General features: G+C 41.4%; 2 protein-coding genes and 1 long non-coding RNA gene across 5 annotated transcripts in view; 2 read left to right on the forward strand and 1 right to left on the reverse strand.

The window, feature by feature from the left end:
- IPO7 (importin 7) overlaps positions 1–11382 on the forward strand; it is a 47699-nt gene extending 36317 nt beyond the window's left edge. The window contains exons 17-25 of one of the 3 annotated variants that reach the window (XM_037899786.2): positions 676–742; positions 823–948; positions 1253–1350; positions 2813–2908; positions 3967–4187; positions 4295–4500; positions 5523–5729; positions 6134–6250; positions 9625–11382. In XM_037899786.2, coding sequence (XP_037755714.1) covers positions 676–742; positions 823–948; positions 1253–1350; positions 2813–2908; positions 3967–4187; positions 4295–4500; positions 5523–5729; positions 6134–6250; positions 9625–9722 — 1236 coding nt within the window. In that variant the 3' untranslated portion in view covers positions 9723–11382. Of the gene's footprint in view, positions 1–675; positions 743–822; positions 949–1252; positions 1351–2812; positions 2909–3966; positions 4188–4294; positions 4501–5493; positions 5730–6133; positions 6251–9003; positions 9557–9624 lie in introns of those variants that run through there. The other 2 variants (XM_043549921.1, XM_037899787.2) reach the window with 2 other exon arrangements.
- A 106-nt stretch (positions 11383–11488) lies between these two features.
- On the reverse strand, positions 11489–21183 carry LOC119566404. Its single transcript, XR_005225435.2, has 2 exons — positions 19178–21183; positions 11489–13119 (listed from the first exon to the last, which is right to left on the reverse strand). It is a non-coding gene; the product is annotated as an uncharacterized LOC119566404 (long non-coding RNA).
- A 2078-nt stretch (positions 21184–23261) lies between these two features.
- ZNF143 (zinc finger protein 143) overlaps positions 23262–26451 on the forward strand; it is a 76131-nt gene continuing 72941 nt past the window's right edge. The window contains exon 1 of the mRNA XM_037899788.2: positions 23262–25547. The gene's annotated coding sequence lies outside the window, so the exon portion shown is untranslated. The remainder of the gene's footprint in view (positions 25548–26451) is intronic.

Genomic DNA, 26451 nt, shown 5'->3' on the forward strand with positions numbered 1-26451 from the left:
TAAGGGTATGCCTATACTGCAATTAAAAACACACAGCTCATCCATGCCAGCTGACTTGGGTTTGGGATAAGAGGCTGTTTAATTGTGCTGTAGATGTTCGTGCTTGGACTGGAGCCTGGATCATGGGAGAGTCCCAGAGCTCAGGCTACAGCCTGAGCCCAAATGTCTACGTAGCCATTAAAAATCCCTGAGCTAAGTCAGCTGCCACAGGTGTCTAATTGCAGGGTAGATGTACCCTAAGACTTTTGTGTCAAAGCTCATAACATGATGCTGCCATATAACAAACCAAGGGACGTTCTGGTTTCTTAACTAGTTTACTGTTGTGTTATATGTATTCATTTATTATTATTTTAATGGGGACTAAAAATGTTACTCAAAAACTAAATTAAAATAAGAGTAACAGTAAGAATAAGCAAAAACATACCTAAATGAGATTCCTCCAAGATCCAAAGAAGAATGGTGTTCCAGGAAAAAGATGGCATTAAAGAGAGGCTAACAGATCTTTAGCTATAACGGTGCAGTTATAATACATGTGGTATTCAAGAGATATGTAATCTTGTAATGTTTGTTAGAAGGTGACACTCTAGTAAAGGTACTTTACAGAATTTTATTTTAAAACTTATTTAAAACCAGTTTTTACATGTGCTTGAAACTCATTTAAACTTTCTCTTTCAGATTACGCAACAATTGGAAGGGATCTGTTTGCAAGTTATTGGAACAGTTTTACAGCAGCATGTTTTAGGTATGTGTCTCCTTGTTTGTGTCAATTATTTGCCTGTCATTAGCATTAAATTTAGTGCTAAAGTGCTACTTCCATTTTAGAATTCTATGAAGAGATCTTTTCCTTGGCTCACAGTCTGACATGTCAGCAAGTCTCTGCACAGATGTGGCAGCTTTTGCCTCTTGTTTTTGAAGTTTTTCAGCAGGATGGCTTTGATTACTTTACAGGTAAGAAATCCTAATAAAAAATGTCTTAAGATTAGTGGGTTTGATATATTTGTGTTGGGGCATAAATGAAATAAATCTCGATTGCAGTTTAACCAAAGTTCAGAAGAGTTATATTTGCTGAACATTATTTTGACCAAAATAGTTTTGCTTAAGCCATCTATATAACCAGGTTTGTCAGGTGACATCCTACTATAGTAGCCAACACCATGTTTAACTAGCTTACAATAAGCCTGAAAGCTATGTATTAACAGCTAGTGTTGTAAAAAATACACAGAACGGCTAATTGATTATTCTTATTTAATAGATATGATGCCTCTCTTGCATAATTATGTAACTGTCGATACAGACACGCTTCTGTCTGACACAAAATATCTTGAAATGATCTACAGTATGTGTAAAAAGGTAGGTAGACTCCTTCTGTCTAAAACTTACTGGCCTGTGTACAAAATGGAAAAAACATTTTTGTAAAAATGTACTTTCTTTTACAACAATAGACTCTCAAACTGGAGACTTTTAAATTGTATCCTTCGGATATATGTTGTTTGGTATTTGCCATGACTCTGCAAGGAACAGCAGCTGAAAAAAAGGAATTTACCAAGTCACTATCAGGGGTTTAGTTAAAGTAAACTCCCTCCCACCCCCCAATAAGTTGTGCATCACATAAGAATATTAGAAATATGCACAGGCAATGGCTGGAGTCAGTTGTCGTCGTCTTGTATTATTTGTATTACAACAGTGCCTAGAATCCCATTTGAAATTGAAGCTTTATTATGCAAACAAGTAGTAGGAGATTAAATCTAAATAGACAAGATAAATAACGTGGGAAGGGAAACAGGCACAGGAAGATGAAATTACTTGGCCTAGGGCCACAAGGCAGATTTGTGGTAGAGCTGGGGATAGAACTCTGGTCTCCTGGCTCCTGGTTCACCATCTTTTCCACTGGACTACACTGCCTCTCAACGTTTTCCATCCTTGGCATTTTAATCTTGTCAATATGTAGGGGTATATCGCATTCTTTGGAACCTTAGCCCTAGTTAGCCTAGGGAAATGCAAACCTTCTCAAATACAGTTAGTTTTCTCTTCAGGACTTGTGTATTGTATATGTGAGTCTTGTTATCTGAACTCTGCACCAAGCTTGCTCTTTAGATTGAAGTGTTAACATTGTTTCCTTGGTTGAGTCTATGATTGGAAGTGTTTGAATTTTGTTGTGAATAACTTATCTGAAGAGTTATAGCCCTTTTTGTGTTTGTGAATTAGCTGCAAACAGGTTGATTTTTCATCTATTTGTTTATTTTGTAATTGAGTAGTTCTTGCAAACAAATCATCTTAATTATTTGTGACCTGGTCATTGTCAGTTTTTACTACTTGTTGTTTTCTGTTAGTGCCATGTGGTTAGTCCTAGATTTTTATAGTATTTTCTGGTCCCTGGTTGGACAACAAAAATGTTATAAACAAGCTTTATAAAATTCTATGTGAATTGTTCAGATAACTATTCAGTGAATCTTTTGCACAAATAAAAGTTTTCAAAATGGCTATGAGCACTTCTTATGCAAGTACTCCTATAAACTTGTATACATACTAAGATTCAACATTTTTGCAGCACAAGTAGATGGTTGTTAGCTGCAACCATTTTTTTGCTCCACTTACATATCTCCAGTTATGATCCTGAACCTTTGTTGATGGTTATTCCCTTTTGTTTCTCTTCTTCACTGATGGAAGCTGGAAATGGCACTCTAGTTTTTATAGGACACTAGTATTTTAATAGAGATCTTAGTTGTAGATTAACTTCTCAGAGAAAAACAGAATATCGAAAACCATCTTTTATCCATAAGCAGAAAACTAACAGTAGTCTACTGTTTTTCAGGTCCTTACCGGAGTTGCAGGAGAAGATGCAGAATGTCATGCAGCAAAGCTATTGGAAGTCATCATTTTACAGTGCAAAGGGCGTGGCATTGATCAGGTTAGTAACATCTGCTTGCTGTCTTAAAATCATGTGACAAAATCCACCATGTTTTAGTGAAACTAACAGTATCTGCTGAGATATACTGCAGTGCTAGGAGTATTATTAGGCAGCACTGGTAGAGCTAAAGAAATGCATATTTCATACTTTGCCTCCAGAGGTAGAGTGCATCTGACAATCCAAAACACTTCCATGCATGAGGGAGTACAGTTTAAGAGCAGACTACCTCTTTTCGCTGTTGGATTAAATTCTGTAATGCACTCGAGTGCAAGGGAAAGATTTAATGGGCCACATGGCAGCCCAGAATAAAGAAAGAGGGTGACACCCATAGCATCCCTTCTTGTACTGGCAAAAAAGCACCATCTGTAGGGACGCAATAATTTATTCAGATTGTGTTTTAAAGAAAACTTAATCTGTGTTGAAATAATACTGCTAACCCTCTGCTTAGGGAAGCAGAGAAACTATTCTCCCACTTCTGCTGGATATCTTGAGTTACATCCTGTAATGCTGTTCTCCAGTATTAATAACTGACATTACTACAGTAAAAAGTCAAAGGTGTGTTGTTTTTAACATGGGAAGTGACTAAGTCTGTTTTCTGGAGTTACTGATGTTCATATTCTATTTACACCAGCTAGTTTTTTAAAAAACAAGATTACAGAATTATTGGGGAATTAAACATACACTTAAATATCTTTTAGTATGGCTATCATGGGTAATATTACAACCCCAAGTACTACATATAGGTTTACTCATGGTTAATGATGTATTTCATTCATGTTGGCTTGACTTCTACCACCAATTTAACACTGAGGTGTTAATATCCTTGCGTTACTTACTGTTTTATTTCATCTATGTGTATAACCTCAGGTATATTTGTGCACCAGACTGCTTATTCAGCAGTGTTATGTGCCATTCTACAACTGTACCTATGAAATACTGTTGTTAAAATTATATATCTAAGTATTCCATGTTGTGTATATAATTAACTCTTGCTTTTGGGGGGGAAGGGTGTTTGATCTATTAAAATACTGAGTTTATAACGGTTCTATCTCTTCCAGTGTATACCTTTATTTGTGGAAGCTGCATTAGAGAGATTGACCAGAGAGGTGAAAACAAGTGAACTGCGAACGATGTGCCTCCAGGTTGCCATAGCTGCTCTGTATTACAACCCTCATCTGTTATTAAATACCTTGGAAAATCTTCGTTTCCCCAATAACGTGGAGCCTGTCACTAATCACTTCATTACACAGTGGCTTAATGATGTAGACTGTTTCTTGGGGTAAGCTGCTCTCAGTTTGAAGACTGCCATGTGTAGTCTACCACCTATTTTCTATTTTTAGAAATTGGAAATAAGTAGAGATAAAATGTTGTTGTTTTGTATTTTAGACTTCATGATAGAAAGATGTGTGTGCTGGGCTTGTGCGCTCTTATTGATCTGGAGCAAATACCACAGGTTTTAAATCAAGTTTCAGGACAGATCTTGCCAGCTTTTATCCTTTTATTTAATGGATTGAAAAGAGCATACGCTTGCCATGCAGAGCATGAAAATGACAGTGATGATGATGATGAAGCTGAAGAAGATGAGGAAACTGGTAAGGAAACTGAAACAGTACTGTTAAATTTCAGTGTCTCGTGTCCCCTCCATGTCCGACAGTCTCTAGAGCATGGGGACAGCCAGCCGCTTCCTGTAATTCCCCACAGTCCTCTACCTCCACAGATAAAGCTAGTGCTGGGGCTTTGGAGCTTCTTTTTAGCCCTTTTATGGATCCGTTTGGCAATTTTCCTGATTGGAGCAGAAGTAAACTTTTTTTACGGATGAGATTCCTGGGCTGCTTCTCTCCAGAGTTGTCTTGGGCCGGCTCTTTTTATAGACATCCCCTGATTCCCAGGGGGTTATTGCTAGGACAGACCTTTCCCCCTTGCATCTATTTGAACCATGAGTGAGGGGCACAGAAAGAGAGCTGTAGGTGGATCTCTTGTTCCTCCACACTCCAGCTGTGCTACAGAGTGCCCCGTGTTCTGGTGCTTTGAATCTGTATCTGAAACAGCACCTTCCTGCCTGTTCTAGCATACTGTAACCTCCACCTCATCAGCTGTCTCCAGTCTATCCAACAATCGTCCTTTCCAATCTCTCTGATCAGTCTTCCTCCTCTTCAGATCTCTTCTTTGTCTTTCTGCATGAAGTTCAAACTTTCGCAGAACTTTTGCCTGTGTCCACATCTATAATCTCCATCACTTTCCACCTCTCCCCATGCTCCTGCCTGGACTTTTTAGATGCTAAATTCCTTGGGGTTAGGGACCATGTCTTGCTTAAATTTCTGAAGTGTCATGCAAAATTTGCCATATAAGTGTATTTATTAATAACTAGTTTCTTGTGGCAGCAACATGTTCCTTTCCTACTGCTCAGAAGATAAGGAAAGGACCACAAAGGAAAGTGTGACACTGGTAGAGGTGGAGAGGAGTGGCCCCTTTTGTGTGAAACCACATTTTTATTGATTCCATCGCTGATCAGTATAACCAAAATCGTACCTGAAGATAACAATTTGATTCTGAAGATAAAAATCTCATTGCTTTATATGTAAAAGAGTCCTCTTCTGTGACATTCGCCTTACAGAGGAATTAGGGAGTGATGAAGATGATATTGATGAAGATGGACAAGAATACCTAGAGATTCTGGCAAAACAGGCAGGAGAAGATGGAGACGATGAGGACTGGGAAGAAGATGATGCTGAAGAGACTGCTCTGGAGGGCTATTCAACAATTATTGATGATGAAGACAACCCTGTTGATGAATATCAGATATTTAAAGCAATTTTTCAGAGTAAGAACTGTATTTCATCTGCTAGCTGACAGTTACATATTTTAATTCAATTTTAATTTGTTTTTGGAAAATTAAATGCATAATGGATTGTCATTTGGTGACAAATTATTAATTTAGTTCCCTCTCTAGAGAGAGAAGTCAGTGTGGCTTCCAGGGTGGGAGAAGGGAAGGTTGAAAGCATTTAAAGAGATTAACATTTTTTGAGGCATTTTCATTGCTTTTTAGAACACTTGTATCTGTTTCTGAAATACCAATTTTAAGATTTCTTGTATTCTTAGTACTGTCTCTTCTTAGGGGGACTCCAAGTCAAAATACAGGCTGCTTTCTGATTAAGGTGGCAGTGAGAAGAAGTTCTGAATGATGGAATATTCTAATGAGATGAATTGTCCTTTTTTTCTTTGTAGCAATTCAGAATCGTAACCCCGTTTGGTACCAAGCTTTGACACATGGTCTTAATGAAGAACAAAGAAAACAGTTACAGGACATAGCAACTCTAGCAGATCAAAGGCGGGCAGCCCACGGTACCTTCCCATTCATACTTTATAGCATTTATTATTTTTTACTATTTAAAAGTTGATATGCTCAATGCTTCACAAGACATGCAACATCGACAGACTCTATCCAAAAAAACTTACATGTTAATAAGACATAAATAGAGTGTGTGGGTTGCAGTGGGAAGCCCAAAGGAGAGAGGATAATTAGTTAGTTCAGCATTAACTTACAGCTTAATGTTTTAGCTTTTGATAATGTAACACTGTCAATATTTCTCCTTAAAATTGTTTACTGAATAGTGATCTCTCTCGAAACATATATTGGAGGTGGTTCAGACTTGCCCACAAGGTTCTAGGCCCTTCTGTACTTCTGCCTGTTTCTGTGCCTCCAGTGATCCAAATAGAGTAATGTCTCTGTTCCCACCGTTGTAGTCTTAACTTCTAAAGCTGATTGGGAGAGTAGGCAGCAATAAGCACAACTTCCATGGCTTTGCTCTCCAAACAGGGACCACCTGCCAAGCTCCTTTGTTTTGTTTTTTTGTCTCCTCCCCCATCACAATGGAGCAGGCAAACAGATCAAGCTGAAGACCATGAGGTAACGCAAAATACAAGGAGACCTCCCAGGAGTTGGAGGAGCAAAGTTCTGCCACAGTTGTTCTCTGCTCATGTAATCTCACTCTGCTGGGTGACAGGCCTTGGTCTATGTGGCTTGTTTGGGTCTGTGGATGCTTCTCCTCCCCCATAAAGCAGAGACTGTCTTTTAGAGTCACCTCTGCAAGTATGGATCAGTCCTCTTCATCTTTTGGGACTCAGCAAGCTGGAATTTCATCTCCATGATCAAGGACTCTTTAGGGGGAAGTCCAAAACTCCAGGCCTCCAGTCCACTTAAGGGAAAGGATGTCCCATTGGAGGTTCATTCCAAAGTGGATAATCAAGTCACTTGGCAAGGAATCTAGAATCCTCCTGACTGTCCTTGACTTATTTCCTAGCTGCAATCATGTTGATAAGAAGAATCTCCAAAATCTCTGCTCTTGAAGAACGTGTAACTGACTGTACCATCCTTGAGGACTGTGTATTTTGTACTCCACAGTCTTGTAACCAAGGTTTACCTTTTTCACCCTGCTCCCCACATCTCCAGTGCCTCACAAGCAAGCAGTCTTCCTTTAGCTAATACAAAACCTCAGCACATGATATAAACAGTCTGGCATATTGTAAATGTGAGCAGTGGTGCAAATAACTTAGTAGAGCTGACCGTCTGGAGAGCATTATTTGTTTCCTTTCTTCCTAAATGCCTGGGCCTGAAAGCATCAAGACCATCTTTAGCTAGGGTGGATCATGCGCTACAGTACACAGAGTATGGTCTATGGCAGCCTGGGCAGAAAGGGCATCAACCACTGGAGGATATCTCTAAAGTGGCCACTTTATTCATTCATTAACAGGTTTATAAAATACTACAGTATTAACCATCATTCTTCAATACAAGCATAATAGATTAAAGGTCTTAAGATTAGAAAAGAGAGAATATTTTCCTTCTGTTTCTTACTACTTGCTCTCGCGTATGTCTGATTGGGGATAGGTCAAGATCCAGATTGGAAAATTTGTTCTTTTCTTGGACTGACCTCCTCCATTCTGCCTTACCTTCAGAAGTTCTTCAGATATATCTTCTGAGTCCATGTATATAATAGGATTGAATAGTAACATAACGAATCAGACCAGTGGTATGGCTAGTCAAGAATCCTGCCTATCAGCAGCCAGTACCAGTTGCTTGAGTGGAAAGGTGCAAGAAACACAGTAAGCAGCTATAGAATAACCCAAAGAGAGAGTTTTTTTCCTAATCATTATCAGAAGTTAGTTTATGCTCTGAAACATGTTTTCAAACGCTTGGGTTTTTTAATATCTACTATTGGAACTCTGGATGTCTTTATCCATATAAATGTCCAGACCTGCTTGGATCCCTGCTAAACTCTTGGACTTAATGATACCTTGGAGGAGTGGGCTCCACATGCTAACTGTGCATGTTATGAAAAGGATCAGTTTTAAATTTTCAGCTGTTGGTTCTTAGCGCAAATTAAAGCAACTTTGAGGCTCACGTAATTTACATCAGCTGGTAATGTGTTTACATGTTTATGTTAGCCAGGGATTGTCCATAGCACAGGATCCTCCAGCTGGGCCCTCTGCGACTGAGCACACTTCTGACTTGCCCTATGTTGGAGACAGTTAGAATGTAGTCCACTATTGCTGACTCTATGCCATGCAGGAATTTCCCTAACTGAAGAGCTTTTCAGCCCCTTTACAGCACTGGAGCAGTGCACAAGGCTCATGGCATGTGCAAGGTTTTGGTTCTCAGTGTTTCCTTACTGCTCTGGAAGAAGTATTTGTCTGGTCTGAGTGCAGAAGAGGCACAAACAAGTCTGAACTGCCCCTGGTATTTGCAGGAAGAGAGGCACCATTCAAATGCGTCTGATCGGGAGAGAGTGTCTCAGAGAGGAAGTAATCAGGCAACTGTATGTTGTGCCTTTGATCTATACTAGTCTTGATTTGTGTGTGCATTGTAACTTATGAAAAGACACTCCAAACCTATATAATTTTTTAAAAACACATGGAAACTATATGACCAGTCAATGTGGTCAGAGTTCAAATGTAACCGTTGGTCCCTTCAAGATGAGGTTAGAGACGTGGACTCTGTTTGATAGAAAGAAAGGTAGCTGAGATTGAGAATTAGAACTGGATGAGTGGAATGTAGAGGGGATATTGAATAATTTAGTGCTTTTTATTTTTTATAGTTTGCACCAACCTATGCAGTGTAGCAGCCTTAACTGGAAGGAGACGGTTTATTTTGTGTGTGCACATGTGCATAGAGAACAACTTTCCTCTCCTCGTTGTTCCGTTTATACTTCCCCTCCTACTGTTGAATCTGGGCAGGAACATTGAATTTTTCATTGACGTTCAAATGGTGCTTATTTAGTACAAGTACGTTTTTTTTAGTGACTTGATTGACTGGTCCGTAGAGTATCTCTTGTTAAACAGAAAGCACTGGAAGTTCAGTAGCAATCCAGTGGCCAGACTTTCAGCTGTGTTTGACTCCTATTCAAGAACACGTCACACAGGAACCATTTCATTTAAAAACTGTAATTTTTGAATTTATTATTAATATTCTCCGTAGATTTTTAAATCATAGTAAAATCTATTGCCAAGATTTTCAAAAGTGACTAGCAATTTTTGGGTGCCCAATATAGACATCTTAAAGGAATCTGATTTTTAGACGGTTGCTCAGCAGGTGCATCTTTGGGTGTCTCAAGCACCCAAAATCTGAGGCATTCACAAACACTACCTACTCACAGACCGATTGTGATACTTACATTTTTTGATATGTTACATTCTACTAAAATATTTTTGTTTTTCAGAATCCAAAATGATTGAAAAGCATGGAGGATACAAATTCAATGCTCCAGTTGTGCCAAGTTCGTTCAATTTTGGAGGTCCAGCCTCAGGAATGAATTGAATTATCATTTTTCCTGCTACTGTGTGATTGTAGTGAAGAGCTTGTGTTCCTCCCAATAGTGGTTCCAGAACTGGTTCATGTTATCTACAACTCACTCTAAACGAATTGATAAACAGATTGGACAAAAAAACCCCAGGAAGTGGGACCTGATCATGCAACCTAATACTGGAAAGCAAACCAGAGGTTTTTTGAAGATAGGAAGAACCTGACTTGAAAGCTTCAAATGACACACTGTGGAAATCTGAAATCAAGAGGGGATGTCATGAAGGCAGCTTTTCTTTTTCTGAGGAAAAAATAGGCATGGGCTGCAGGACTATTTAAAATGTCTCATTTACAGGACAAGCTAGAAGGCTGATTTAATTTTGACACTTGTGGCAGTATGAGTATTGGCCCAATTTCCTTCCCTGTCCCTCCTCTCTATTGGGTGTTTATTCTTTTCATGTAAATAAGATAAGGTAATCGGATAGCCTTACTTAATCTTCATCATTTCCATTCATCAAGATTGTTCATATGTAGAATATTGGACACTTATTGTAGCACTACATAACTGGTAAATCTGTAAATGAATTAGCACTTTCATATTGAAACAAGCCTGCTAGCCTATGTACAAAATAGCAAAATGTTTGCTGTTTATTAAAAAAAAAAAAGAAAAAAAAAAGGATGTAATGGGGAAAATAATTTCAAGTTTTAATTTAAAATTAACTAGCAGTTTTGTACCTGGTGACTTTGTGGTGCAGTCACCTCTGGTTGTGACTTGAATTCGGTTATGTAAAAAGGGGTTAGTGATATTTCATTGCTGCTAAAAAACAAACAAACAAAAAAAAGGCAACACCCTCTGTGTCCTTTGTTTTTCTTAAAGCTCTCAATGTACAAGTGGAAATTTGGAGACAAAATCTTAATGTAAGCACTGAGAAACATTATCTTCTCTGAAGCATGTAAATTGGACATGAAATTCTGCTCTTAAAGAGTTTATTGAAGTGTGTGGATGAAACATCTATATATGCAATCTATTAAAAATTAATTCGGCTAACTTGGGCTTGATCTATGATTGCAGTTTATTCCTAATTTTGCAAAATAATTCATCCTGTTTTTTTCCCAGCAACTGGTAGTGGCTTTAACCACTACATTTCCTTCCCTGTTTTTGCACTCCCAGCATTAATATGTGCTCTGTTTGCCTGGTCCAGATGGGATGTTTGAGGTTTCACCAAGCTTTCACTTTTGAAGCCATACTTTCCCCCTTCATCTCCAGCACCTCCAGCTGTTATAGTACCTCGTATTTTAGCTAGAAAGGCAAAATAAAGTTCCCTTTGGGACCACTGTCAAAACCACTCTATCTAGAAGCCAGCAGTAAGGTGCTGTGAATGGGCTGGTTTATTGCCCCTTTTCTTCTCTGAAAATCTAAATTAATAGTTTGATCCTGTGTTGAGATCATTGGTGTCAAATCTTTTAAAGCAAACATTCTTTCTTTTGGCTGTTTTTATATGTCACCTGCTGTTACAACTGATATTAAACAAGCTACCTTAATTTAAATGTAAGCCTCCAAATCTTAAATGCAGGTTAAAATGAACTGAGTTTATATCTGTAAAAAATGAAACTGAAATGCACATATATATAGATATATATATATTATGATATTCAAAATGCAGTCTTCAGAAAATTGGTTTGTGTGGTGTGTTTATTTTTTGAGTCAACAGAGTAACAGGTATCCAGAAGTTGGGTTTTCCTTGAGTTTGACCAGTAATAGTTACTACTTTTTGGCTTGTCACACAACTACTAGGACTGTTCTGAGCAGGGCTAATGGACGTTTCACTTATGCCTCCGTTTTGGATTGCCTTTCTCACACAAATCTTTCCATGTGCACAAAAACCAGTTCTAATGTGAAAGACTAGTCCAAGGCTGTGATGGAATGTTTCCCTATCTGAACACTTTAAGGGGATATGTGTAAGCAGTTTGTGGAATGAAGGAGTAGGAAAGAATGGATATTGCATCTGGTATAGAAGAGCCTACGGTTAGCCTTGAGCCTGGGTATCCTATATAGAGATGTGGTATGATAGCCCCATTATCACTTGCTGATTCCTAAAAAGGTTGACTGGCAAAGTACATATTTAAAATAAAACTTCTGAAAATGTGTATTCATTGCAGGCCTCAAAATGTGTTCTACTGTTGAGGTGGGAATCTCAAAACTTGATTTTGCTTTTGTGGCAAGGTGATACAAGATATTATTACAGCATTTACTTTCCTGTCCATTCCTGAACTTTGAAAGCTTCCCTAATTTAACATGTTAAAAAAATAAAATACTGTATTTCTAAACTTCCACTTGTGGGGCAATAATTTATCTACTTATGCTTCCCAAGTATTAAAAAAAAACCAAAAAACAAACAAAAAAAAAACTTAGTTTTTGGGTAGGTGAGCATGACAATTTGGGTTGCAGGGAGGGAAATTTTGTGTGTGAGGGTGAAAAAATTGAGGGAAAGCTAATGAGAAGCTAGTTTCATGGTTATTTAGAGCTTGAATAGTTATATTTCTTGAGTCAATGGAAAATTTCTGTATCAGTGTGAAATAATGCAGTCTTATTTCCGATGATTTCATATGTATCTCAAAATTGGTAGGAACTGCATCACTTTTCAGGGTGGAACTGGGATTTGCTTTTTTTCTTCTCCAACAGGTACATTAGTATACAGTCCAAAGGAACAATTTTGCATTGGCAAGGTGATATGCTAGATTATCTAACAAGTTATGTTCGTCTTTTACTTTTAGTGATATTCTCATTGTACAATTCAGAACTGACTCCTTTTCTTGTGGGAACTTTCACTTATTCTGTTAGATTCTTTAAGTGTGTTGGGGAACTTAAAACCTGAATGGTTTTTCTAATGTTGAAATTTTCCATTTGGATTAATATATCTAAACTACATCTTCACCACTTATCTCGCTGCATAATTCCAAACGCATAGCTGTAGACTTAGAATATCTTGGACTCTTGTTCTAGTTACATCACTCCTTATTAAAGTTTGCCTTATCCTGCTAACTATACTTTTTTCAAGCAGACATTCACAGATACAGTGCCTCACATTCCCCTTAAAAACTACACTTAATTCAAGTTTAAATCAAAAGTCAAGATATCTTTAAAGATTTGTGAAACCTTGTGAAGATTTGACATGCTCTGGCCCTGAATAGCTTATCTTCGGGAAATTTCAAATGTCTGGTTTAGAAACCATTTTCTTACAATTCTTTCTGTCCTGGTCAGAAGTCATATTTCATGGATATTTGTCCAATCCAGGTGAATGAAAGCAAAGTTGTTTTTAAATAGAAATTACCATTCCTGTTCAAAATTAGAGTCCTGTTTTAGGTTGACATTGGTCCAGTATTAGATGCGTCCAAGGAAGTTTGAAGAAATCCCCTATCGACAAAAAGAAAAGGAGGACTTGTGGCACCTTAGAGACTAACATTTATTTGAGCATAAGCTTTCGTGAGCTACAGCTCACTTCATCGGATGCATTCGACAATTATGGAATAACGTGCCCATGGGGAAGTTTCTTGTCCCACTTGTTAGTGGTTGGCTTATATCTACGGCTTCGGATTTTTTTATTTTAACTGATAAACACTGATACAAAATGAAATTAAAATACACTTTATTTTATATATCTGGCAAACACTGGAAAAAACTAAACGATTACTTGTATCTAAGCACTGGTGTACACAGAGCAGTAATGTGGACTGGGGCAGGTGATTTCTAAAACACATTAATATGCATTAATTGGTCACTATGTACCCTGCTGGTGTGCACTAAATGTTCCTAGTACATTGTAACAGTGCTGTTTGAAATGACTATGGTAAAGCACACTTGGGAACATTACAAAGATTGCTCATTACAGTACATACAGAGGAAGCCCTGAAAATCCCCAATATTTTGGACATCTACATCAAACTAAAACATTGCTAAAATTAAACATCCCAAAATGAAATTAACAAACTCCTAAGATATAAGACCTATTTATCTCCTATAGCATGAGTATTTATATCAACAAACAAAAATTCAAATTTATGTTCTCTAGATATAAATGTCCACATCTTTTTTGATTCCTGCTAATACTTGGCCTCTGATACTTGATTAATCAGATAACTTTAAAAAAAAAAAAATGCTGTCTTTTGACTGTCCCATGGTAAGCAGGAGTGCCTGATCTTTTTTCAGTCCTTTATACAAAATCTCTTAATGTCTAATTTTTATTTCCAATGTGAACCCCTTCTATCTTCTCTTGAGAGATTGTTCAGAACTGAACATAGCACCAAGTGAGGACATAACATTAATTTGACCCCAGACCACTAGAGGAAGACACAGCTTTTTCAGTCCTCTACCCCTCTTTGACTCAAGACTCCTCCAGACAGACTAGGACTAGTCGCTTCTCTTCAGCTCTTGAGGCTCAACAATGACCATTCTGCAACCCAGTGTCTTCCCACAATCTGGATCTCTGGGTTTCTCTCCTCTACAGGTCACAAAGGCGGATCAGTGTTTTGGCATTCCACAGTCCAGCCATGTCCCCGCTGCTCCTGCTTACTGCCAGATTCTCTGCCTCTGCAGCAGCAGGTAGTGGTGGTTTCTTCTGCAGTCACCCTCGTTCCTATTTTAATTTTTCTGCTTAGCTTGGGGGCTCTGTGGAGCAGTATTCTATCTCCTCGCCATTCTTCCTCCTCCCTGAGTTGGTTAACCCTTTAGGGATTTAACCCTTCGTGAGCCTCTTCAACATCATCTTCCTTCTCTGTCCCTTACAGGCATGGCAGAGCATCCAGGAAAGCACCAGGTCAAATCCAAGAGGTGCTTTACAAGTGAGGCATCCTTCCCAGATTCAGTAGATGGCAAATTGTACCCAGACTTCTGTCACTAATTCTGTTAGGTTCCAGCGCTACAAATCAGACAGGCAGATGTGGTCCCTTACGCACCAAGGCACCCATCACCCCAGTGGGGGGAAAATGGACCAGGAAGCCCAGTGCAGATCAGGGAGAGAGTCCAGAAGTAAGATGGACCAATCAACTCAGGGGTAAGTCCTAGGAGACCCTGCAGAACAAAGGAGAGGCTTGCAGGGCTACAAGTCTTGCACCCCCCACCTAGTCTTAAAGTGGGTCCTGAGCACCCTTGGGAAAGAAGCATGGCTTCCAATCAGCTACCCTTCCTCACAAGCTAACCAGGGAGAATAGGACCCAGTGGGGGAGGATTCTAAGATGACCTTTCAGCGCTTCAGGCCCTAAGAAAGGGAAGCCACAGAAGGCTTCACCAAACTGCAGCAGAGCTCCTACACTCCTCTGAAAATGTTAAAATATCTAGAAAGGGAAAGAAAAAGTACAAAAAAATTAGGAAATATGAGTCCCCCGCTCTTCCTCCTGCTCCCCCAAAGCAAGTTTGCTGTCTAGCAGGCTTCTGAGAGTAAACCTCAGAGTAAATTTCTCCCTGCAAAAATCCTGCCCTGAAGCTGTGATACCCCTTCACTACTTCAAGGAAGTGATTAGGGCTGAACAGAACAAGACTGATGAGGACTAGCACATTAATAAGAGCAACATCAGGCTCTGTAACATTCAAGAACCAAAGGGCTCTATTGTGGAGACACTATAAAGCTTGATGCTGCAGTAGCATCCCTCGCCAGGGATATGATTATTCCCTCAGAAGGGGAGTTCTACCCAAAGGAAGGTTTTCAGCTCCTTATAACTGTGGTCAGTTCATGACAATGTGTGCAAAGGCATGCCCATCTGCCTTCCAGATCCTTTAGTCCTCACAGCTGAGGTTAGCCTGGAGGACTGGGGAGCTCACTTGGGAGACCCAAACAGCTCAGGGTCTCTGGAGTGAGAGGGAAAGGCTCACAGCATAAACCTAAAGTTGACTGGTCAATCTAGCTCTGCAAAGGTTCCACCCACGGGGGAACCATATTCTGGTTCAATCAGATAATATGACTAGAGTCACATATTGAAAAACCAAGGGGAAACCATGGCACTACGCACAGAAGAAGTGGAAGTGGAAATAATGAGGTAAGTAGCAGAGTTCCTTCTGTCCTTCAGAGTGATCCCCATCAAAGAAGACCTGACTCAAAAGGCAGACTGGCTCAGCGGGTACGGGATTCAAGCTGCCTGATTCAAAAGGTTTTCAAGCTTAATGTTTAGATGTCTGGTCTCCCTTCAATTGACCTGTTCATGAATTGTATGAATGAAAAGAGGCCAAAAAAATTCACAAAGAAAGCAGACGCCAGATCCATACGAACAGATGCTTAATAGCACAGTTAGCCACAGAGCCTACTTTATGTATTTCCACCCTTTCTGCTACTGGGGAAAATGGTTTAGAAAATAAAACAAGAAAAGGCAATGATAACGCTGATAAATCCTCCTTGGCTGAGGCTCAGACAGAATAGAGTTGACACTAGATCCCCCACTCCAGCATCTGAGAAGACTAGATAGCCTCTTGCCAAGGCCCTTTTCTTCATCCAGACAAAAATGGATTCAACTAACACCCTGGCTATTGAGAGGGAATGGACTCAGTCTGTCCTCCATAATCATTAAGACATTGCTTTCATCTGGGAGAGTACTGACACTAAAAGCATACTCTATCTGGTCCAGATTCGGCAACTGGGGCCAAGCCCACAATGCAAATCCCAGAAATCCAGGAATTTCACCCATTCTGGACTTTCTCCAAGAAGGTACAGACAGCTAGAGGTCTTCAGCCCAGTAGCACTGTGTGTCAGGTGTCTGCTATTAATAGCATGCTATTCACAGGATCCTTGGGGTTCTTGGTAGACAATCCACAGGTAGCCAGATTCCTGCAAGGAGTCTGATCAGCTAAAATGGGATCTTCCATTACCTTTTGAGCACCCTGATGAGCCATCCCTTCAAGCTTCTGTTTTAAGAGTCAGCCTTTTATTTATCCATCAAGACTTGTTTTAGTAGCTCTCGTGTGTGCCAGGTGCTTGTCAGAGCTGGTAGCCTTATCTATGCAGGAGTCTTACTGTGTGTTCAAGGCACCAGAATCTTTTCTTCTAAAGGTAAATTCCTCTTTCCATGTTTCCAAAGAGGTTGTGCTTCCTTCATTCTGTCCAAAACCATAATATCCAATTGAAAAGGTGAGGCACACTTTAGATGGCAGAAGAGCACTGAAAATGTATCTCAGGTATACAGAATCTACAAGATCAGACTCCCTACTCGTGTCCTTCCACCTAAAATGCCAGAGACTTAGAGCTTTCAAGTTCTCCATTGATAGCTAGATTTTAGACTAAGCAGTGTGGCAGCCTACACATTGTCAGAGGCTCCTCCCCCAAAAGGGATCAAGGCACACTCCACAAGATCCTTAGCAATCTTATGAGCAGAACAAGCGTGTCCACTCAAGAAATTTGCAAAGTGGCCACTTGGTCTACAGCTGATACCTTCATTTAAGCACTACATGATGGACCTTTTGTCTTCTGCAGAGATTTCCTTTGGCAAGAAGATGCTGCAGACAGTAGCCCAGAAATAATACAGACTTTTCAGTGAGCTCACAAAAAGGGGGTTACACTTCTTTCCCCCTGAATGTTTGTTTCATAACGTTCTATTCATTACTTACTATTTCCCTGCCATCCAGAATTGGGGAAGGCACGGGGGTGCAGAATGAAAAATTTCTTACGGATAACTTCCTTTCTGCTAGCAGATTCTATCATAATTCTACCCGTCCCAGATGGCTCACAAGTCAAGAGACAGATATTAAGTGCAATAGTTACCTTATGATGATCTTCTAAATGTAATTATTTTATCTCTGGAATATTTAATGATGTTATGCAAATGTGACCAGGGGCCTGGATGGACCACACTGAGAAAGCAACACTCAGGGCAGACTGCAAGAAATAGGGCAGACAATCCCCAAAACTAGTGGTCTATTCTATAATTAGATTCACCAAGCCAGTAACTAAAGAGCTTCTGTAGTACCACACTGGTTAACAAAAAGCCACAGTTCCCTTTAGGTATTCCATCTGGCAACCAAGCTCAATATAGTGAGGGGTTACTGAAAACCCTATTCACTTATCCTCAGGGTAATATGAATCTCAGATCTTATCTAAATACATGCTTACTGCTAATCCTTAAATAAATCTAGGATTTATTAATAAAAGGAAAAAGAAAGTTTTATAAATGGTTAAAAGATAAATATTACATACAACTGCGTGTAAAGGCCCTAGGTCAGTTTCATAACAGAGATGGCAAGGCTGCTGATTTGTAAAAGTCTTTGGAATCATCCCAAAAAGTTTGAATCCAAATGCAGCTTAGATGTAGAGTCTAAAGGAGTCATTCCATGCATTTTCCAGGGTATTCCAAATAACTATTTAGAAGATCTCAGTCCTATGGCTTACACTTTCCCTGTTCAAACTTTAAGCATTGTAAAGATGACAGGATCAGGCCTAAGGCTTCTTTTTTTATAGCTCTCTAGCAGGCTGACAAGACGCCTTCTAGCAATTGTCAGAGCAGGGCTTTCATTCAAGGAAGAATAGGCAATGGATCGGTGCTTTGAAGTTAATCTTCTATTTCCTATGCATACAGAGGTAATCTAGTTACACTGTAAGACAACAGCCAGTCATTCATTATAATAGATAGATAAGATGAAGACAATGTAGATAATACTATTAAAAGAAAAGGAGTACTTGTAGTACCTTAGACTAACAAATTTAGTTGAGCATAAGCTTTCATGAGCTACAGCTCACTTTATCGGATGCATGCAGTGGAAAATACAGTGGGGAGATTTTATATACACAGAGAACATGAAACAATAGGTGTTACCATAAACACTGTAACAAGAGTGATCTGGTAAGGTGAGCTATTATCAGCAGGAGAGCTGGGGGGACGGACCTTTTGTAGTGATAATCAAGGTGGGCCATTTCCAGCAGTTGACAAGAACGGATTGTTTCATGTTCTCTGTGTATATAAAATCTCCCCAATGTATTTTCCACTGCATGCATCCAATGAAGTGAGCTGTAGTTCACGAAAGCTTATGCTCAGATAAATTTGTTAGTCTCTAAGGTGCCACAAGTACTCCTGTTCTTTTTGCGGATACAGACTAACATGGCTGCTACTCTGAAACCTGTCGTAATACTATTAGTTTCCTGCAGTATCTCACATCTTTGATCTTAAGGTTAACTGGACACAGTCACATATATAATGTAAAGCAATTAAGACATGAAAGGGAATTAGCATCTACAAGCTAATTTGGTTACATTGTTAAACTTTTAACAGGATATAGGTAAACAGACAAAACCATTGCATCTACCCTTGAGTTCTATTACTACAAATGAATGAGTTAATGAGGCTAGCAATCCCCGCCCCCCCCCTTTTTTTTGGATTAATAAGTGAATTGTTTTGATTACAATTGTAATGCCTCTTGTCAAGTTCTTATGGGTCGTACACAGGTTGGCTGATCTGCCAGCGTAACAGCAAGTTATAAAAAAACTTGTGGGAAAATGCACCTGGTAGCCAGCAGGAACAGAAGGGTTGTGGCCAATCCACCCAGCTCGAAAATACTGATCTGCTTCTGGGAGCTAGAGGGAGAAGAGCAGCCCGGAAGTCCTGAATTATTGGAAACACTATCAGAAAGGAAATTAGCAGTAACAAATTTGCTGATTCTCACTAGTCAAGGCCTTTTCAGGGGCTAAGGGCTACGTGCACAAAGTGACATAGGGGCCTGCCTCTCTAGGTGCCACTTAAATCCTTGAAACCTCCACTTAGCTGACACCTAACCCTGTACATGCTTAAGTTTCTACCAGTGGGCATACATAAAACCACTTAAATTTCAATGCTGATGAACTGCCCAGTGCCTTAGCACACATCTAAGCCCTGACAGGAGTCTCATACTAGGTGCTCCCTGACCTGTCTTGCCTGTGGTGTCTGATCTGATAGCTAAGCTCAGAACATACCTAACCTGCCCAAAACCTATCTGGGGGCAGCCAGATCATGAATTTGGATGGATGGCTGTGTCCCAGAATACCTTGAAGCTTAGGCCACCCACCCTCTCCTTGGCATTTCCTACTGGCTAATTTAAGTGGTTTTCTGCTCAGTGTGGTTTCTGTAAATCTGTTTCTTGCATGCCTAATTCTCCCTATGAACGTATAAGGGGACCTAGGGTGCTGAGGACTCCATTAGGCAGCAGGACACCTAAAAGCTAAGTATTGCAATGCTCAACATTGCCACACCTAAGTGCAAAACTCCCCAGAACTCCTTTAAAGGGAAAACTGCAGCACCCCACATCCCAGGTTCTTGGTTAGGTCAATGATGACTTGGGAAAATCTGGCATCTTTTCTGATGCATCTTCCCCATAAAATGCTTTGGGCTCTCAATGTTCCCTTACGCTTCTTCTCTAATTATATATTAGATGATAAAAGCTGGGGCTCAAGATCCCCACAGGGAACAACTGATAAGATCCAATTTCTAAATCAAGGTAAGCCAGTTGTAAATTGATTTAAGAGTACCACATGCAGGATTTACACCAACTAAAACCAGTTTTAGACTGGTGCAACTATTGTGTGTAGTTGAAGCCTCCCTATCAAACCCCACCATGCATATCTTCCATTTTGAATTATATCTTGACATTCACAAATTATTCATGTTTTCATTTAATTTATCATAATGTCTTGACGGAATTACTTATGGACAGCTATTTAGGGAGGATATGTTCATTTTCTATAGCTTTATCAAAACGCAAATAGCATGCTATTTGTGTGGTATTAAATAATTTCATACTCTTGTTCTTCCCATATCATAGAATCTCAGATATGTAGGACAAGAAGGACCTCAATAACTTGTCTTGTCCAGCCCCCTGCATTCAAGCAGGACTAATTCCCTGATAGGCATGTCTAACCTGTTCTTAAAAAGAAAAGGAGTACTTGTGGCACCTTAGAGACTAACCAATTTATTTGAGCATAAGCTTTCGTGAGCTACACGAGATCTCTCCCATCTCTCTGGGATCTCTCACTGAGCTGTAGCTCATGAAAGCTTATGCTCAAATAAATTGGTTAGTCTCTAAGGTGCCACAAGTACTCCTTTTCTTTTTGCGAATACAGACTAACACGGCTGTTACTCTGTAACCTGTTCTTAAAAACCTTCCATGATAGAGGTTCCACAACCTAGATAATTTGTTCCAGTGTTTAACTACTCTTAGAGTTAAGGTTTTTCTAACGTATAACCTAAATCTCCCTTGCTGCAATTTACTTCTTGTCCTGTCCTCAGTGGATAAGAACAATTTATCACCCTCTTTATAACAACCTTTTACATACTTGAAGAGTGCTATCATGTCCTCTCACTCCTCTCTTCTCTGTACTAAGTGAACCCAATTCATCAATCTTTCCCCATAGGTCATGTTGTCTAGACCTTTAATCATTTTTGTTTCTCTCCTCTGGACTTTCTCCAATTTGTCCACATCTTTCCCAAAGTGTGGTGCTCAGATCTGGACACAGTACTCCAGTTGAGGCCTTAGCAGTGCTGAACAGAGAATTACTTCTTGTCTTGCTTAAAATGCTCCTGCTGATACATCTCAGAATGATGTTCACTTTTTTGCAACAGTATTACATTGTTGACCCATATTTAGTTTGTGATCCACTGTAACCTCCAAGTTCTTTTCTGCAGTACTCCTTCCTATGCAATCATGTCCTGTTTTGTATTTCTGCAATTGATTATTCCTTCCTAAGTGGAGTACTTTGCATTTGTCCTTACTGAATTGCATTCAATTTACTTCAGACCATTTCTCCAGCTTGTCAAGATAATTTTGAATTCTAATCCTGCCCTTCAAAGCACTTGCAACCCCTCATAACTTGGTATCATCCACAAAGTTTATATGCGTATTCTGTCTTTATCCAAATCATTTATGAAAATACAGAAGTGGATCCAGGATAGATCCCTGCCGGATCCCACTTGATATGCCCTTCCCGCTTGACTGTGAACTATTGATAATGACAGCTTTCCAACCAGTTGTGCACTCACTTTATAGTAGATTAATCTAGACTGTATTTCTCTAGTTTGCTTATGAGGGGGTCACACAAGACCGTTTAAAAAATCAGAAGTTACTAAAGTCAACATATATCACATCTACTACTTCTCTCTTATCCACAAAGCATGTTACCCTATCAAGGGTAGAAGGTTGGTTTGAAATTTGTTCTTAACAAATCTATGTTGACTACCTTATTATCTACTAGGTGCTTACAAATTGTTTATTTGCTCCATTATCTCTCCAGGTACTAAAGGTAAGCTGACTGTTCTACAATTCCTTGGGTTGTCCTTATTGCCCTTTTTATATATAGGTACTATATTTGCCCTTTTCCCATCCTCTGGGATCTCTCCGAGTTCTCAAAAATAATTGCTAATGGCTCAGAGGTCTCTTCAACCAGTTCTTTAAGTATTCTAGGATGTATTTCATCAGGCCCTACTGACCGAAGACATCTAACTTGTCTAAGTAATTCTCAACCCAGTTAATTATGTATGTTTGACACAGTCTGGAAGTACTATAAAAAAGGATTTGATACTGCAACAACTTGGCTAAAACGTGTTTTGGATGAGGCCTGCCAGTTCTGTGTGGATGTTAGGGGTCCAAAAGTACAGATATGAGGAGTTTGGTTGGTTGGCTTAAGGCAAAATTTCCCCTCTTCCTCCTGTTGTTATATATGTCAGGTACATATCACTTTTCACTCCAAAGTGGATGCTCTTCTCTATTTCTGTGCACATCTATCAATTGTTGATACTTTGGGATTTTTCAAGAGGAATGCTTCATGTAACTTAAAATTACATAAAATGCATTAAATCAAACTATGAAAAAAGGGGGTGTAGAATGGGAAAATTTAAAAAACAAAAAAACCCCAAACCCACCACCACCAAAAAACCTTGGTCTGGATTTTGACTTGCAGAGTGCAGCAACTAGCAGGTGTATCTTAACTCAGGTTGAAAATGAAGGTGGGTTTTTAGTCTTTTTTAACACAACTACATGTGGTGGGGAGGGGAAACTTAATGTTTCCAGTGTTGTTTTACCTGTGTTGGTCCCAGGATCTGAGACAGAGTGGATAAGGTAATAATATCAAGACCTGATGAAGAGCTCTGTGTACCCCAAAAGGTTATCTCTTTCACCAACAGAAGTTGGTCCCATAAAAGGCATTATCTCACCCACCCTGGCTCTAGAAAAATTAATGAAAGAAGAATGAGGCGAGACAAGGACAACTATCCAGAACTGGACAAATACAAAAACCAGGCTACAGGATTTGATAGAGCTCTAGGTGAAGGATCCCTATCTGAATTATTTTTTGGCCACATGAACTTGTGAAAAGAACGAGGAGTACTTGTGGCACCTTAGAGACTGAGGTGCCACACGTACTCCTCGTTCTTTTTGCTGATACAGACTAACATGGCTACCACTATGAATTTGTGAGAGACACGAAATTGCCCAGGAACAAGACTCTACATTTACTACTAATTAGATGTCTGTGTAAAACAAAACACAGAAGTTTATAAATCTAGAATCAAGTGTTGTTTTTCCAACTAAGAAATGAAAAAGGACAAATCTCTTCTTAATGGAAGAGTAAAAATGTAGATCCATTTATTCGTCATATACATATTCAGCACTTTTCTGAGGGTGTAGTTACTCAGGAACAACTATGCCTGAATAACACCATGTGTAGAAAACCCCTGAGGATTTTTAAAAAGCTTATTTTAGCTATACTTTTTTGGCGTGGTGTTATGGGAGGCAGTCCATATGTTTAATATCCATGACGTAGTATAGATTTTATAGTCTTTTTGAAAACAAAGGCAGGGGAAATTTTTCTATCTCAAAATCTTAGTGATGTGTTAACATGGGTTATTTTCTCTAATCAAGTAACTTATTAAATGGTTCTGAAACTAGAACTAGTTAAAAATTAGTTCCTTTCTCTCATTTGTTTGAAAATCTCATTTCTGGATCCTTCAATCTTTTAAAATTGAAATGCTTATGTGTTTAAAATAACTGTACATACATAACGGGAGACAACACCGTGTGTGGCTACAAAAGTTAGTAAAAACCTAAGACACTAACAATTGCTAGCATATTTATTACCACCTCAATTTAAAATTTTTAAGAGCTGACTCTGGGATCCTACTCTCTGAATTTCTAAAACCTTTGACAAGGAAAAAAAAAAGTGAAAAAAATACAATTAAGGTGAGAGACATATGTGGAGAAACAGGGTGGATTGGAAGGGCCTTCTCTTCTTCCCCTTTCATTAAGTTAGTTTCCACCTGAGAATCTGTCCTACCCCAACACTGCCACTGACTCCACAAGTCATTTTGCAGGGCAGCTCTTGCTATAGGGCCCATCTCCCGTCACTGTTGTTAATGTCAAGGGAAAATAAAGTCTGGACCTGGCTCCTATCAGCGGGTACAGGATAAGGATCAGCCAAGCTGGAGTTCCTGAGTAGGTAGAGGCTACATCCCAATAACGGGGTAGTCAGGATCCCCTTCTGGATGGTAAGAAAAGGCCGTGGCCCAAAGAGTTTTGCAGTTGAGAAAAGCCAGGCTGGGGTTCCCCCCCTGTGTGGAAGTGGGAGGGTTGAGCTCAGTGGCTGGGGACTCTCCCCAATGGGTGTGTGAGAGGCTGCTGAGCCCATGCGTAGGAGGGGCCAAGCTAGATAGGGTTCTCCTCCAAAACCTCCAGTCTGTGTGATGGAGGGGAAGCTAAATTGGGACTCACTCCCATGTGTGCGCGCATGGGGCGGGGGGGCAGGGTGCTGAGCCTATGAGTGTACAGAGTCTATGGATGTCCCTGGTGTGTGTCAGAGTCCTGTAGCACCTTACAGACTAACAGACGTATTGGAGCATAAACTTTCGTGGGTGAATACTCCAATATGTCTGTTAGTCTAGAAGGTGCCCCAGGACTCTTTGCTGCTTTCATAGATCCAGACTAACACAGCTACCCCTCTGATACCTGGTGTGTGGCTGTGGGGGGGGGGGGGGGGGCACTGAGCCTAGGGCTCTCCCCAGTGTGTGTGTGGGGGGGACCAGATAGCAAGTGTAAAAAATCAGGACAGGGAGTCGGGGGCTAATAAGTGCCTATATAAGAAAAATCCCCCAAATCGGGACTGTCCCCTGGTCACCCTAGCGGGGGGCAAGGTGCTGAGCGGACGGGGTCTAGGCTGGATGTCCGGGGGAACGGGGACTGAGCCGGCGGGAGGGGCCAGCCTAGGGCTCTCCCCGCTGTGTGTGGAGCGACAGCTGATGCGCCACACTGCAGGCGGCAGTGATCCGCTCCTGAGGTGGGAGAAGCCCGGGCCTTGGGACGGAGCAGGCTTGTGCCCCCATTACAGCACCTGGTGGTCCGTGGGGCTGGCAGAGGAAACCTACTAGCCTCCTCTCTGCGAGCGCGTCCGCCCGGCGGGGTGAATAAGAGAAACCGCAGGCTTCCACCCGCCAGAGCGAGCCCAGCGCTCGGAGTCCCTGAAGCGCTGCTAACTATCGTCTTCTCCCTCGGACCGTGCGGGGAAATGGCGCCCCGCTCGCTCGCTCCCTCTCTGACGCACAGGCACCTCGCTGGCCGTGATACAAAATGGCGGCGGTCACGGCCCCGAACCCAGCATAGCTAGAGTCCGTGGCGCGGGGAACAGGGCCCGCGGCGCGTAGCCAATCGGGGTTGGCGCTGGGCCTCCGGCGACCAATGGAGTGTGTGGGCGGTGGTTTGTGGTGCCGGCTGTCCAATGGCGGCTCGGCGAGTGCTGGTTGCGGGGCCCGCCCGCACAGCTCTGGGCGGTGCTGGAGCGGGCGGGCGCTGAGGCGGCCGTTTCCTGTCCTGGTGCATGGTGGTCGGACGGAGGAATTGTTGGAAAATTTCTCGGCGAGGTTAGTATATAAATGTGTTTTTACCCAGTGTGCCTTATTCTACCCACCGCCATCTCCGGCTGGGCCCGCTGCGCCGACCCGCCGGGCCCGGCCCGGCCCCTCCGCGCCGCGCGGGGGAACCGGAGCGGGGCAGCCAGCGAGCGGGGGCAGCGGGGCAGCGCCGACTGACATTAATAAAACCGCGGTTCTGCCGCCCTCCCGCCTTGTACGTTTTCCTCCCCTCCCCCATCGGGCTTTCCACAGCCGCCGCCTCAGCTGCGCCAGCTTCCTCCCCGCTGGCGCCGCCGCCTCTGGATGCCGCTCGGGGCCGACGCCGCTCCCGAGCTCCATGAGAAACACGCGGCGGGGGCACGGGGAGGTGGCTAGGCCGGCGCGGCTCCCCCCCGGTCCGCCCGCGCTCCGCGGGACAGGGGGGTGCGCGCCGCCGCTCCCCGGGGGCTTTGCCCTGGCCCCCGCCTCGGAGGGAAGGCGCCTCTAGCATGGTGCGTCACTTGGGGAGCGGGGGCGCTCCCCTGCCCGGCGCTGTGTCCGGGCGGGTGTCGGCTCCCCTGCGCACGCTGCAGCAGCAGCTGCTTCCCCTTGCGCGCCGCTCTGCCTCGGGGGCAGGCGTCCAGCCAGCGCCGCCTCTAGCCGCAGTTGCGGGGGCGCCCATCAAACACACGCCTCGGAGTTTGTTTGTATTGCGACGCAGGCCCGGTAGTGGTGTTCATGCTAAAGGGGTGTGTTGCAGACGCCTTGGTTTTGGTTTTATTGTTGCCGTGTCTAAGGGATGGAGTCTCCCTCGTCCCTTGGACTTTTAATTGCCTTATGCAAAAGTTACCTTCTGCAAATAAAATTTTGCAGGTATAGTGTGTGTGTGTTGGGGTGGGTGGGAGTTAATTGCTACCATATGTAAAGGGGATTT

The sequence above is a fragment of the Chelonia mydas genome, chromosome 6 (genome assembly GCF_015237465.2).
Source record: "Chelonia mydas isolate rCheMyd1 chromosome 6, rCheMyd1.pri.v2, whole genome shotgun sequence".
Lineage (NCBI taxonomy): Eukaryota > Metazoa > Chordata > Testudines > Cheloniidae > Chelonia > Chelonia mydas.